We start from the raw sequence: 15,679 nt of genomic DNA, 5'->3' as shown, positions 1-15,679 counted from the left end.
ACATACAACGTTATCCTAGTTCCAGGTGCACAACGTAAGGAACCGACACTGCACACTGTGACATGATCACCACAGTGAGTCTAGCTGCCCTCCATTGCCTCACACAGCGACAGATTTCTTTTGCTGGTGGTGACAACTTTTAAGATTTACCCTCGTAGCAACTTTCAAATATACAACACAGTTTTATTAGCTATAGTCACCCTGCTATTACATTGCAAGACTCATGTATTTTATAATGGGAAATGTTATAAAGGTTATAAAGGTTTTAAAGGTGGCCTTTTGACACCTGCACCCATTTTGCCCATGGCCCACAACACCCCTGCCACCTCTGGCAATCACCAATCTGTTCTCTGTATCTACATTTTTAAATTCTTTTATTTTCTAAATTCCACATAGAAATGAGATCACGTGGTATTGTCTTTGTCTGAATTTTTTCACATAGCATAATGTTCTCAAGGTCTTCCATGTTGTTTCAATGATAAGATTTCCTTTTTTGTAGCTGAACAAGATCTTATTATATATATATACACCACATTTTCTTCCTGCATTCATCTATCAATGGATGTGTTTTTCTTATTATTTGAAATGCATTTCTTTTCGTTGTTGGTTTTGCCTTAAAGAGTATATCCTGACCATTTATTTATTTGGGAGAACATTTAGATGTTCTTTTTAAAGTGTGGAGGGATTTTATCTCTCATTTTTTTCTCTTTCATTTATCCTTGTCTTTTTATTCTTGTGCTTGATGACCAAACTTCCAGTCCCTACCAGCATAATGTTAAATAAAATATGAATCTTAGCAGAACTTATAAAACAAAACATTTTTAGATGGTACTGTATTTAAATGTTCCCCTTTGCTTTAGAAACGCATCAGAATGTGCTTATAGAGAAGGAATGTGGGGTTGGAGAATGTCACTCTGTCCCTTAGCCTCTGTAATCAGGTGAGGGTGCTAAATTTGGGAACAGAAAATACCAGGAATTCATAGCCTCCACTAGCAGGCATTGAACAAATGCTTCGAAGTGTGTTCAAATGTGAGAGGTCTGGCTCCAGATGCCTGGACTTTCCCACACACTCACAGCTTGTCGTCTTGGCCTCATTCCTATAGCTTTCTGGGCCTCTGATTTTTCATCTGTAAAGTGGGGATAACAATATTCATTTTATAAGGTTATTTAAAAAGGATTAAGTGGGAATCTGTGTGTAAAGTACACAGAATAGTAACAGGCAGACAATTGGTGCTGAAAATTTTTAGATTCTTTTTCCTCTTAAAAAAGTATTTTATGGGAATGGGAGACACTAAGTCAGGATAACAAGTCAAAAGGAAGAGAGCCGACCCAGGTGTTCTGGGCACGTGCTGCTGACCTGGCTCCACTCCCAGGGATAGTCTCAAGTTGGGATTCCTCAAGTAGGTAAGATTTTCTTCTTCTCCAGTTCCCAACACATACTCAGAGTGCTGACTTTTACCAGCCACCGTCCGCTTCAGGTGACAAAAAATCAGATGACTGAAACGCCCAAAGTACAGCAAGGATAAGGCTCTGTTTGTTGTGGCCGCGAGGATGGGCCAATCAGAGCCCATGGAGTGAAACTGACTAGCAGTCCTCCTGCTATCCTCTGAATCTGCCAGCACATTCGCACCAGGGTCACATGCCCCATGAGTTGTCCCAGCCCATTGCCGGCGCAACAGGGGTTGTGCCCCTTCCCAGGAGACATGGAGCTCCCCTGACAGGCAACTTTGCCCCCACCCCGTGTCCAGCTGGAACTTCCTATTGACTCTCCCCTTCCCTTGCTCCTTCTCAGGGATCCTCCGGCATCACAGTCTGACCACGGACTGTAGCCTCCTCCACTCTTTCCCCTTCTTTCCCTCATGGATGTGTGCCCCCTAAATGTCTTACATGGCTAATCCTGTCTCATTTTCCAAGGACTGGAGCTAACACAATATTGAAAACAAAACTACGTCACAGAGCACAGATAAATAGGGTAACAGAGTTTAGGGAAATTCCCAGTGGGCCCCCTTGCTGTAATCATGAAATTGTTTAGTGTCCCAAACAACACTCGGCCCCAAGGCACAGCCTTCCCACCGGTCAGAGAAAACGTAGGCAAGGCAGTGTCGTTTCCTGTTGCCACCTGAAGCCTGGGCTCAGGCTTCCCGGCTATCATTTCGCGGAACTGAGCTTTAAAAATTGTCCTGTCCCCTTTCCTATGACTTATACTCATCTGGTTATGGGTTGTGGGAACTGAGTTTCAATTAGTCCCTCCCCTCGAACTTGGCTGCACATTAGAATCCCCTGGAAGGTTTGTTGAACATTCCAGCGCTTGGCCCAGACCCCAGTGATCTGACTCAGTTTGCCCGTGGTGGGGTGTGGCCATGTCACCTGTGTTAAAGCTCCTGGGTGCTTACATTTTCAGTCAGGATTGAGGACCACTGCTCTGTGTGGAGCTAAATCTGCAAAGCATGGCTAGAAAATTACCAAACTAAAAAAAATCGTTGAACAATAGGGAGAAAAATTGCAAAAGTCAAGTACTTACCAACACAAATGACTGTAGGATGATGTCTACAGATATAGTAGCAGACCCCAGAGAAGCATTTCGTGACAGTCTCACCAGGTACCATGAACCCACTCCATACACAAAGCAGGTGTGTGGTGACTTTTTTTGCCGAGCCCAGGACGCACATCCTGTGTTTGTATTCACCAGCTCCCAGAGGTAATTAGTTGGGTCTGATGCCCACCTGTTCAAGTGGTGAGGCAAATTCTTGGCACAAAGCCTGGGAATGTTGGCAGTGGCTGCTAGAAGTGGGGTGGGCTTCTGCCTTTGGCTCCTGTGGCTCATCGAAATCCTGTGTTTTCTCCCTGCAGAGCAAGGCCAGTGGTGACGGTGGATGCCCAGCTTCTGCTGCACCCGATGATTATCAATCTGGAAAATAAAACTTGCCAGATTCCAGAGTCTACGACCTCTGTGGCCTGGTGAGTTAGTCCAGCCAAATCTCACAGGGATTTTGTGAAGACGCAGCTTCTGGGTCTATCGGTCTGGGGTGGGCCCTGAGACTCTGAGCTTCTGAAAAAGCAAAACAAAAAGACTCCAAGAGGATGCTGACGCTGCAGGTCTGTGCACCAGATATGAGTAGCAAGCAGTAAGTCTTTCAAAAAATAAATAAATAAAAGCCAGGATGCTGACATGATGCTGATTTTTTTGCTGTCAACTTATCACATGAAGGCTACCTCAGCCTGCAGGCTCCAGGTGAGATGAGAATTACAGGTGACTCTTGAACAGTGCAGGTTTAAGCTGTGCAGGTCCACTTAATATGCAAATTTCTTTTCAATAAATATAGTTGGCTCTTTGTGTCTGTAGGTTTTGCATCCTCAGATTCAACTAACCATGGATCAAAAACAGTATTTTTGCATCCCCAGCCGCAGATTCCCAACTGTGAATCAAAAAAGGCATTTTTGCATTCGTGACTGCAGATTCCCAACTACGAAGCTAAACACTGTTTCCATCAGTGGTTGGTTGAATCTGCAGATGTGAGGGCTGAACATAGAGTCAGAAGTTATACTGTGTGGGTTGGAAGTCAGCAACCCTACCCACCACTTATTGAAAGGTCAGATGTATAAAGACATTTGGGGAAGTTCCCAATGAAACAAATCTTGGAGATCTCTTTCAGATTCTTGGCATATTTAAAAAAAACATTAACCAAACTGAAAATATAATAAAATACCTTGACTTTTGCTTTTACATATAGTATGGAAACTACTTTTCAGACATAGTACCAGAAGGAACCCAGAAAAAAAAAACAGAATTTATTTATAAAAAAATTGTGTATTTATTCTTACATGTTTAAACTTCAGTCACCTTCAAAACACTCTCCATTTGGTGCAATACACCTATCAAGATGTTCTACCCACTGCTCAAAACAGTTTTTGAACTTGTAGATTTTCATACTTTTTAGTGCTTCTGCTGTGTTTTGTTTCATCCCTTGTGCACTGGTAACACATTTCTCTTTGAGGACTTTTTTCATCCAGGGAACAAACAGACAAAAAAAAAATAGCATGGAGTGAGATTGAGTGAATAGAGAGAGTGGCACATGGGGGTCACTCTGGTTTTGGTCAAGAACTGCTGAACACTCAGATTGGTGTGGGCAGGTGTGCTCATAAATCACCCGTCACGAAATGGGCAAACACATTGAAGGAGTCTTCAAAAAATTCACTGAAGCTGAACCAGCCTCTCACAACAACACCAGATGGTACACTGATACAGATGGGCTCCTAGAACACCCACCTAGCGGGAGAAGCCGGTACTACAAGAGGCCTCCCTCACAGTGTCCTTTTTTTCTTCAGTAGTCAAGCTTGGGTTAAATTACTTGATTTCCTTTGCTGAAAACAGATGTCAGTTTTCTAACTTAGCATGTACAGTTAGACAGAAGGTAAACATTATAAAAATAGAGATTTTTGTGTCTGAAACTCTATTTTTGTGGCCATGATCTCATCATCAGGATAACAGGAGAACTATGCTTCCTTTGCCTGGGCTATTAGAGAGCATGGCTTACACAACTTTTGAAAGAAAGGGTTGCTTTGGATCTCGCCAGTGATCCAAAGGGAGTACAAAATGGAACTTGATTTTAACACAGCCTGAGAAAACGCCACCTTGTCTTTAATGTGTCTGTCCTCCTGGGTAATGCCACCAGGGTATATCCTCTGAAAGAACAACAAACACTCGGTGCGTTTGAGATCCACACTTGTTTCCCAGAGATGTGCATTGACTCAGACAGTATGTTTGGTTCCTGAGAATGGAGTCTTGACCCCAAGAAGTTCAGTGTTTCCAGCCAGTTTTAACGTGCTGTTGATCGCCTTTGGCTGGGAGTTCATAGTCAAGTCAAAGCCTTTGCGGGTGGAGGGTAGGGCTGAGGAAGACCCCAAAGAATTCTTTGAAAAACATTCTTTGCCGGAGCTCCCATTCTTAGAGGCCTGTCCTCTCCTTAACCAGCTTTTGAAAATAGCTGGGGAATGCCCTGAGCACACTTTAAAACGGTTGAAAACCGTAAAATATTATCATGAAAACCTGATCTGAGAAAATAGGTGAAAGAGCTACCACCTACCCTTACGCCAGCATGATTAAAGAACATGGCAGGAGCTGGGAGAGCTGTTCGGGTGCGAGTCTGAAAAACTCAGTATTTGCCCCGATGGTGCTGTGTTTGCACATTCGCGGCAGAGTGGGCTCCAGGCTGAACTCCTCTGAGCACATGTTTATGGAGCGCTCTGATAATAAAGTGTTGTTTCAAATTAGGTCGTTTTTTTCCCCAGGGTTTTTAGTACAGTATTTTTTATAAAATTTAAGTAGCTTTAACAGATTATGTGATCTGTTTGGTTTTATGGAAAGAATATTACTTTGTAACAACAAAATGTCTTTCTTTTCATACACCATTTTCCTTGTTGCATTAAATCATGTTATTAAGATAAAATGCAACTTGGTATATGGACAAATATATGGACTATGTCTTTGTAATTATTTGATTCTGTTGCATACATTTTCTGAAAGATGTTTCATTTTCACATTCAAAATTTTGGATGGTGGCTTAGAGCATCAGAAGATGAAAGCTCATAGCTGGTTCAGTCTAGAATGAGTTTCTCTTGATACCTTTTTAATTTGTTCTAAGAATTTGGCTCAGTTTTTCTAAAATGGTTGAAAAGTATTTGTTGATTTTGTTTTTTGTAATTTTCATCTGTATTTGAAATAACTTTGTACTGTACATCTGAAAACTATTAAGTATACTCTAACTGGGAAATAGTTCTTTGCTTCCACTGATGTCAATTTCTGCATCTTTCAAATAGTGATGTAGTTGTATAAAGTGCCCACTACTAGAATTTCTAATTTTTCATTTTATAAATTTAAAAGTCCACACACTTCTCAAATCTGAAAAAAAAAAACTTCACGTATGCCTAGCCTTATGTGAAGTATAGTATTTGCTATGAATGAAATAGGATTGAATTGGTCAGATGGAAAAATGAATCGCTTAGATCCTGTTTCACATTCATCTCATTCTTTCTCCATCACCCGTGGCTATGAGCACTGTTGTATCACAGAATCCTTGTTCCAACCATTATTGCATTGGGTTGGGATTTGTGTTACAGGGTTTGTAGTGAGTTGTCCTGCCTCTGACTTATCAGAAGCACTATAGACTGTTTCATTCAGCAATTTATGTGATGAGGGAGCTGAGTTGATCTTTTTTTGTTCCATTCAGAACCACTCACACTATCGTGCACCATATTGACTAGGAACATAAATTCTAGTTTGAAATTTTAACTCAATTAATAATTATTAATAATAGTTCACAGCTTTCTATGATAACCAAGGGCTTCCAAAAAAGTTAGATGCAGAAAACCAATTCCAATTTTGAAAGCCAGACCTGCTAGGTAATTTAAAGATGTGATTAACTGTTCGTCTTCTCTGAATATATCAATAGAAGTAGAAGTGGGCTGGAATTTGTGATTTCTCTGGGGAAGTGGTAAAAACACTGTAATAACAGAGAAATCTCAGGAAACTTTTGGCTTAATGGCATGTGGCAAATTATTTACCCTGAAGGGAAACGTTGACTGAGGTCACGGTAGATAGATGAATCCCAGATGTGACACATTTTACTGTTTGACACAGGAAGCTGACACATAATTAATGTATGATTAGGGATTATTTATTCCTTTTGGATTCTGTAGAAATATTCTAATCATACTATATATTTACTAGCAAAAATGTTAAGACCATCATTAAATCATCCTTAAGTATTTTGTTATATTTTTACTTTCTTAGAAATGTGAAAAAGACCCATCTCAAAGACTGGCTGTTAGGGCTTGACATTTTTCAGGAGGGAGCTGAGCACGTTCAGCCAAGTCGGGCAGAGCCAACTGGCCGTTTTTGTTCCTTCCTTGGCCACAGAACAGGCCTGAGTACAGGTCAACAGGTCATCTTACGAGCCACGGCAGACGACGCTCTGGAGTATCCTCAAGGCAAAACTATAAAGTGTCTCTTTTTTAATTTAAATATTTCATTGTTTATGCTACTACAGTTGTTCCAATTTTTCCCCTTTTGCCCCCCTCCACCCAGCCCGCCTTCCCACTCCCTCAGGCAATCCCCACACCACTGTCCATGTCCGTGGGTCATTCATTTACATTTAAAGCGTCACTTGTGCATACCTGCCTCTTTTTATTGTCTTTAGATGTCATTTCATGTACCTTCCTAGCTTGAGACAGCCACCCTCTGCTCCTTATGTTTGTTTCTTCTCTCGCCATTCCCTCTTCTAGTGCTTCTGCCTGACATTGTATCCCACTCCCCAGCAAGTTACTGCCGAGTTCCCTCTCCTTCCCAGCAGAGTGGGGGTGCGGGTTAATCACACCATGGTGCTCCATGCCTCTTAGGATTAAATCCAGATTCTTTAACATGAATTTCAGAGCCCTGTCCCCCACAGATCTTCCCCATCTTGCTGTAATGCACAAACCACACGAAATTTCTTCACGTTCCTCTAATACGGCACGTTCTTGCTCATCTCCGGGCTCTGCCATTAGCTGCTCCCCTGCTGTGTTGCCCAGTTCTTCCCTGACTGGCATTTGGAAATATTCACGTGTTGAATAAAGGCAGCAAATACTTGATTAATCAATCCATCATTAAATCAGCTAACCTCACCAGTCTTTTTTTAAAATTGGATGTATTGGGGTGACATAAGTTAATAAAATTATATAGATTTCAGGTATACTATTCTACAAACATCTGTATATTTGTATTGTGTGTTTATAATTAGTCTTAATTGTATTAGTGTTGTGTTCAACTGGTAGGATATGTAGATATATGTTTTTTAATAAAAATATATAGATAAATATATGCATATTTATTTTCTAGTTGTATGTGTATATTAACAGAAATATAGAGGAAAACATTGTATTCATATACCTGGGTACAGTAAAGGAAGAGCTCTACTCCAAATGAAAACTTTATTAACTAATAAATTATTGACTCTTCTTTTCTATAGCTTTTCCTTAGGAGTGTGTGCATCTGTAGAAGGCCAGAGCATTTCAAACACAATAGGTGAGCATGTCTTCATTTTTATAATCCTCTAATATACTAAGAAAAGACGACTGTAAGCATTTCTCTGCACACACCACATAAAACTTTTAACGAGCCCTTTATCAATACCAAGATCCGTAGTGTGTATATGGAACCTCCTACATAAACATTACTCAAATAATTGGTATTCATATTATCTATAAAAACAGAAATAATTGTGGGGGAAATGACCATTTGTTTTAAAAACAACTTTTTTAGTTTGGGGAGTATTTCATAAAACTTTTCTCAGCTCCTGTAATGTTTCCAATCCTAACTATGAAAATAATGTTTCCTGAGTGAGCGAGATGAAATAGGAACTCATGCTGCTGATAAAACACTGCATTCACTGAATGCTTCTCCTTTCCCGGTTACACTTACTTAATTTCTGTTCTCTAGGCCTGACTGCCGAGGTGCAGTTAGATTCCCTGAAACAAAAAGGAGCCATTAAACGCACACTCTTCCTTGATAACCACCAGTCACACCTCACCTTCCCTCTCGTGATCAGGGGGCAGAGATCCCGCCAGTGCCAGGACTTCGTGGTCTACCTGCGAGTAAGTGTTCCAGCGTCACCTCGCTGGCCTCCCACACTCGAAGCCCAGTTCCAACCACTTTTCTCCATGTAACCGTCACACTTGTCTCACGTCTATTTTCGTGTTATGGGAGGGAACTTCATGGTAAGGCCACACACTTGCATCTCCAGCCGAATGGCTTTCTGCTAATCCAGGGACATGTTGCTCTTCGTCCCCACAGCTTTCTTTAGCTTTGTTCACGGTGTTGATAGTAGCACTAACTCAGGTGGTTTTATACTTCTAACTGCCTCCATGGCAAAAAAATATTAAACACAATTTATTTGAACTTTTGTTCTATGTGAGTATGTTTGGCCAGATTTTATCAATGTGCATTTTGGAGCCAACTCAGGAAAATGTTTAGGCATTCAAAGCCTTTATTAAAAGTCATTTATAATTATATTTTTAAAGCAGGGGATTTTAAACAGTGAACCCAAATGTACTGTGAAATTTAAAAGGCCAAAATCTTTATAATACCATTATTTCATCTTCTTACCAGTTGTGAGGTTGTTGTTACTCTTATTTCATATCCTCCTTTAGTGGATTGCGTTAGTAAGGGAAAACCTGGCAAGGCAAAGACACCCTAGGAAGCTTGGCACATGACCCTCAAGTCTCAGCGTGGCTGGTGCACAACTGAAGGGCTGTATGTGCGCCACATGGAAGGGGTTCTGTGTGCTCATGGCTGCTGCTGGTGCTGCTCGCCTCCCGGAAGGGACTTCACATGTGCCAAAGATGTTTCAAAGTTCATGCTCGCGAGAGCTTAAAGGGATGATAACAGAGGAAGAGAATCAAGATGTTTCCTTCTCCTGAGCCCAAGAGGACTCATGAATGGACTCACAAATTCTGCCAACCTCATGAAAATATAAATCCCAATTTGCGAAATTTTCAACATTTATTGCATATATGACTTTTTTTTTCACTTTGCGATTCAGCCAATCTGTGTGTTTTGCAGATCTGGAGAAACTGAAGTTTACCTCTGTAAGCGTGTATTTCAATGAAGCCAGGGCTCTGAATGATTCATCTCTGAGCACATGTTAATTAAGCTGGCCACTAGAACCACATCAGTCAGTGTGTGCTTAAGCTCTCGGTGGTGATAATTAGTTCATCATTCACTTTCATTGAGTAAAGTCAAGTGCCTCTTTCACAGACTAACATGCTGCAGCTAATTCACAGAGCCTTCCTTGAGTTGGTGATTGTTTTCCCCAGGATGAAACTGAATTCCGAGATAAATTATCTCCAATCAATATTAGTTTGAATTACAGCCTGGATGAATCCACCTTTCAGGAAGGCCTGGAAGTGACACCAGTGTTGAACCACTACAGGGAAAATGTTGTTACTGAACAGGTAGGTCCCCGACGGCCTTCGGTGGTGTCTCCCTGTTCAGGCCCTGAGTGCGCTCTGTGACCCCGAGGTGGAATCGAGCTCCTTTTGTCTTTGTTCCTCCGTTTGCACCAACATGTACCATTTGGGGGCTTTTCCTAACGTGTTTCCTGAAACACTGCATTATTGTGTTTTCGGAAACCTGCCCCCTTGTGCAACCAAGATTTAATTTGTTCAAAATGTGGCTGTAATGAAAGCAATACAGCCTGTAATCCTCAAAACATTGCCAGAGCCACATTCTTTACAGACATCTCAGAATGAATTGGAATTGGGCTAGTATGTAAACTAGCCGATATTGGGAGGTCGCTGCCTAACATGGGCCTTCGAGCTGGGTAGGAGCACGCCGAGTGAAAGGAAAACCCGGGTTTAATTTGTGGAACCATTCATAACGTTCAAGGAGAAGGATGTGATTCAGGTTTTCCGAGATTGCTCCTGATGTGTGTTTGCCCGACCCAGGCTCACATCCTGGTGGACTGTGGAGAAGACAACATGTGCATTCCTGACTTGAAGCTGTCGGCTAGACCGTAAGTTTAAATAAATAAACTTGTACATTTTATCTAATGGAATACAGGTGTTTACTTAAAGCTTCTCTGTTGAAAGTATACGCTTCCAAATACTACAAAAAATACGCTGCATGAAATTCTTGTGCTTGGCTACACTTTAGGTTAGCCTGTGGTTTGGGTCACTTCTTTGTCATTGGTGTCAAGTGACGCACCCCAAGATTTCGCCTGGGCTGTTTCATCTTTCAGCAGAAGTGAAAAAAATGTTTTTGTTCAAAGTAAACTCATCTGTGGGGTGGTTCAGGTTGTATTTACTTGGCTTGGTTCTGTGGGCACAGGATTCAGAGACAGGCAGCTTCCATCGACACCTTGGCAGAAACTTTTTTCACAGCACTCTGTGACCCAAAGACATCCTTAAAACTGTCAAAACAGACTCAAATTTAATTTGCTGGGAAAAAATGTAATGGCACTCTATGGAGTAAAGCAGAAGGTGTCACAAAACCAAGTAAGAGTCAAAGGGCTTCCTGGGTGCCTGGAACGGCAGCCGCTGGTCCAGCATTGGTGATTGCATTACATTGTGATATGCAAGGAAATCAAGTTAAGACATAAAGCATCTATGATGGGAATAAACAGATTCGTGCTCCTTCACCCCCACCTGCCAGGACCTGACTCGCTGCCAGTGTTTGGAATTTGCTTGGTACCTCTCAAGGAGGCTTTCTCCAAGCTTCACCACTTAGCCAGTGTCCAAAGCAATAGCTTTGACAAAGGGTCAAAAGTGAAACAGGCATTTCCAAATGTTGGTTCAATTTGAAGTTTGGAGTGAATTAAACTTCCCCAAAATACCTCGTAATCCTCATTCAGCTATTGGTGATCTTTTATCTGCCTCCTTCTTTCCTCTTACCGTCAGTCCACTTTGCATTACACGTCTCTCCCTCTGAGTCTCTCAACTATGTCTCTCCCTTTCTTTCCACTGCTTACCTCACCTCCTGCTGATGTTTTCAGGGATGTGCTGGAGCTGCTTCTTCTGGCTTGTGAACCAATTCTTAAATTTTCTAGAACTTTTGCTGGAAGATTGTTAAGTGTGTCAGTAGATTGAAATGGACCATAGTGGGAGGACTTATACCACTGGAATCGGCAAATGCTATAGATAGGTGTAGTTTTGGGTGGGGTTTTTTTTGGTGTTGGGGGTTTTTGGGGAGACTTGGTTGTTAAACATTTACCAGTGCATCACTGGCTATTTTCTGGCCCTCTCCATCCAGACATGGTTGTGTTGGTTGTTCTGGCCACCCCTTCATGACCATCCACCTTCTTTCTGTCCCAGTCTTGCATTTCTGCCTCTCCCATTTCCCCCCCACAGATAAGTCCTTAAATAAAATACTGATGAATCCAGAGAAGTGTAGTATCTAATGATTTTTATTAAACTGCATTTCTAGAGATAAGCATCAGGTCATCATTGGAGATGAAAATCACCTTATGCTCATAATCAATGCCAGAAACGAAGGAGAAGGAGCCTATGAAGCCGAACTCTTTGTGCTGATTCCAGAAGAGGCAGATTATGTGGGGATTGAGCGCAGCAACAAGGTAATGCCTACCGATTGTTTGAAGAAGTAAAGAGCTAGGTGTATTTTGGAAGTCAGGTCAGTGTTAAGTAGAGCCACCGCAGGTGAGAGTTTCTTCCAAAATAAAAGAGAACAAAGTGACACTTTACTTTGCTAATCATAATCGCAATAAGCCAGGAAGGGGGACGATCTTGAACGGTATTAAGATCTTTGTTGGCCACAGTGCAGGAGCAAACTGGCCAGTGTTTGAGGGCTGAAGCAAGAAAGAGAATACAACTGGCTGAGAGCAGCAGCTTACCAACTGATGGATCTATCAGCTAAATTCACAAGCTGACTCCCACCCTGGCTGACTGTTTTCAGGTCTTTGTTTTGAGTTCCTTTAAGTTTCAAGTAGGTCTCAGGAGGTCTGGTTCTCATTATTGCTCTTGCAGGAAGGTCCAGCCAATCCCAGCTGAGCACTGATAACAACCTAGACAGGCACTGGAAAGGAAACACATTCATTTTTCTTTCTTCGTGGTCCACCTTTTCAGGACTGGGACCAAGAAAAGCCAGGCCTCCGTCCTTTGCCAGACCTGCAATGCCACTGTTTATTAAACTGACATGGATGCTTTTTATAGCCTTTCCTTCCTTATCAGAACATGAATCTTCCCACTCAGGGTATCCAAAGGTTCTGCTGTGTTTATAAGCATTTGGTCTCAAGAAACATTACTAACACATTGTAGGATAATGGAGACAGTCCTTCATTTTCAGAAATATGCGGACTCACAATTAAGGGCAGAGACCCAGTGTAACATTCTCTCATAGTCGTCACGGCATTTTGCATGGAGCTAGGCACATTGGGTGCCTCTTAACAACTCACGGATGGGTCTGCTTATTGGACTATGATATATTAAATGCATGTGAGTTTCCACATACTGCATATTCTGAGGAGTTTGAATGTGCTAATGATTAAATAGCTTAATGAAAAATAATCTCTAAAGAGATGTTAACCAACTGTTATAATATTGCTATTTTATAGGCATTGAACAATATCAAGAATATAAAATTCTGTCTTCAAACCTCTAGTCTCATGGTTCACGTTTTGGTTAAATTATCTTCTTGATAAAAAAAATATAAATCTGACCAACTGTACTTGAACAACAATAAAAAATGTGAAAAAAATACACTAAATAAATAAATAAATCTAGGTAGGTCATAATCATGTATCTTTGACAATCATAAAATCATTACAAGTTTCCGTGGAAGAAATTCACAGAAAAATATCATGTATAAATTCTTCCATGCAGGTAATGCACAAACTAACCAAACAATGAGCTCCAGTGTGTCATTTTTAAACATTCCAGTTCTCCTCTCATTTCTGTTTCAAATCCCTTCAGGCCTCTCCTTCTCTGACTTTGTTTGAACAGAGTGTCTATGCTAAAATGTTTTTCTTTTAGCAAAATGTCCAGTTTACTGCTCACTTTGTGGTGTGGAAAACACAGGAGAGCATTGACCATTTCTGTCTTTGGCTGTACGTGTCACAACAGACATTACCCCCAATCTCAGATGAGTCCTCTGCTCTTCTCCCACCAGTTTCCCAGGGCAGAGACTTCGCTCAGACTGAGCCACACTCAATTTCTCCTTTGTTTCTGAGCAATTGAGGATTGTGTATCTTTTTATTTAGACTCAGTTCAAGTTTTTTTAAACAATTTTTTCTCCAGGGGAAAGGTATTAGGATTATCTAATTGTAAGTGCTGTTATTGATTTGTTGAAAACATTCATCTTTTCAAAAATGTAGGTGGAGATTCTCTCTTTCTCTGAAAACATTATGGGAGCCAGCCTTTATACTTCGTTTTGGTGACTCTCCTTCTAAATTTTTCTAGGAATAAAGACCTATGTGCTTTACCTTTTTATTCCATGTATTGTTGTTGTTATTATTGTAGTAGTAAGTTATGTGTAATGTAAAATTTACCGTTTTTAATTTATTTTTTATTGAATTTATTCATTGGTTCATAAAACCATATGGGTTTCAGGTGTACAACACAATAACATGTCATGTGCACACCGCACGGTACAGTGGCATAAAGCACATTCACACTGTTGTGCAACCATCACCACTGTCCCTCCACAGAACTCCCTTCATCTTGCAAAACTGACACTCTGCACCATCAAACACAAACTCCCAATTTCCCCTCTCCCCAGCCCCTGGTAACCACCACTAAACCCGCCAACTCCGTGAATTGGGTGATTCGAGGCCCCTCGTATACTCCACTCCACTCCTCTGTCTCACACTCACCTCGTGTTCAGTGTGTCCAGAACCAGACTTCGTGGTCTTCCCGCACTCACATTCCTCCTTCCTCCTCCATTTCCTATCTCAGAGAAAGACACCAGCATCCACCTACTTCCTGAAGCCTGAGTTAGTCCCAGATCTCTCCAGGCAACTCCCTCTCTCCATTTAACTGCCACTGTCACTGCCCTCATCCAGGCTGGCATGACCTTTTTCTGAAATGACTGTAACAGTGTCCTAATTCATCTTCCTGCCCCCAGTCCCTTCCTCTGCAAAGGAAGCCACCTTTCTAAAGATGCAAATCTGACTAGTCACTTGCATGCTTAAAACCCATACTAGCTCTCCATTGCTTTTAGGATCAAGTCCAAATTCTTGAGATGACTAACAAGGCCCCTAATTACATCACCCCTAAATTATATACCTATTTAGCCTCATTACTAGTCATTGGTTCTCTCCTTTAGTCCACACCTTAAATTCCAGAGAAACGGAGTTTCTTTCTAGTTCCTGTAATAACCCCGCACGCTCTCGCCACAGAGAGCTTGTACCTGCAGTTCCTTCTCTCTAACGCACTTAACTGTTCCCTCTTCCCCTTTATCCAGTTTACTTCTTTCTACTCATCCTTTAGGCCTCAGCTTAGTAACGACTGAAACTGCTAACATTTCTTTCACAGTTGCTGCGGGTTGGGCACTGTTCTGTGCTCCCGAATATATTTAATTTACTTAATCCTCATTACAGCTTTATGGAGAAATGGCCAGATTTTCATCATTTCCATTTTACAGATAAGGAGAAATGCAGTAACATACCCAGAGTTACACAGCTGTTATATAGCAGAACTCAGATGGAAACCTCAGCTGTTAGGTCCAGGCCCTTGTTCATAACCACTGATCTGCACTGCCTCCCATCAGCTTCCGTGTTCCTTCCTTCGGGATGCCTTTTCTGGTGCATGTCCTCCTCCACCACTACGGATCTCTCCTGAAGAAACTTAACCACCTATGTTCGTTGTGTTTCCTTTGCTTGTTACAATAGAGTTGCTTGCGATCACATACTGCAGTTGTTGATGATAATTGGAAATTCAGTGAGGGCAAGGGGTACACAGTAAATATTTTCAGTGAATGAACAAATGCATGAATGATCCTAAGAGCTATAAATGGATTAGAACAAGAGTGTTCCTGGAACAGCGGAGGAAAATAACCTAGAAATATCTAGAAAAACAGTTATTGTTTCTCTCACCCGGAGAGGAAATAAAGGTTAAAAAAAGAAAAAGGGCGGCAGACCTGGGGAGAGAGGAGAACTGATTGATGTGGAAAAGCTATTTCTAGGAAGCTAGAAAA

General features: G+C 41.4%; 1 protein-coding gene across 1 annotated transcript in view; it reads left to right on the top strand.

Moving 5' to 3' along the window:
- ITGA8 (integrin subunit alpha 8) overlaps nucleotides 1–15,679 on the top strand; it is a 170,339-nt gene that overhangs the window by 94,407 nt on the left and 60,253 nt on the right. The window contains exons 15-20 of the mRNA XM_028508025.2: nucleotides 2,851–2,958; nucleotides 8,004–8,059; nucleotides 8,474–8,628; nucleotides 9,850–9,987; nucleotides 10,480–10,547; nucleotides 11,957–12,104. Coding sequence (XP_028363826.2) covers nucleotides 2,851–2,958; nucleotides 8,004–8,059; nucleotides 8,474–8,628; nucleotides 9,850–9,987; nucleotides 10,480–10,547; nucleotides 11,957–12,104 — 673 coding nt within the window. The remainder of the gene's footprint in view (nucleotides 1–2,850; nucleotides 2,959–8,003; nucleotides 8,060–8,473; nucleotides 8,629–9,849; nucleotides 9,988–10,479; nucleotides 10,548–11,956; nucleotides 12,105–15,679) is intronic.

This window comes from Phyllostomus discolor, chromosome 1 (genome assembly GCF_004126475.2).
Source record: "Phyllostomus discolor isolate MPI-MPIP mPhyDis1 chromosome 1, mPhyDis1.pri.v3, whole genome shotgun sequence".
Classification (NCBI taxonomy): Eukaryota; Metazoa; Chordata; class Mammalia; order Chiroptera; family Phyllostomidae; genus Phyllostomus; species Phyllostomus discolor.
This window is presented reverse-complemented; position numbering and strand designations above follow the sequence as displayed.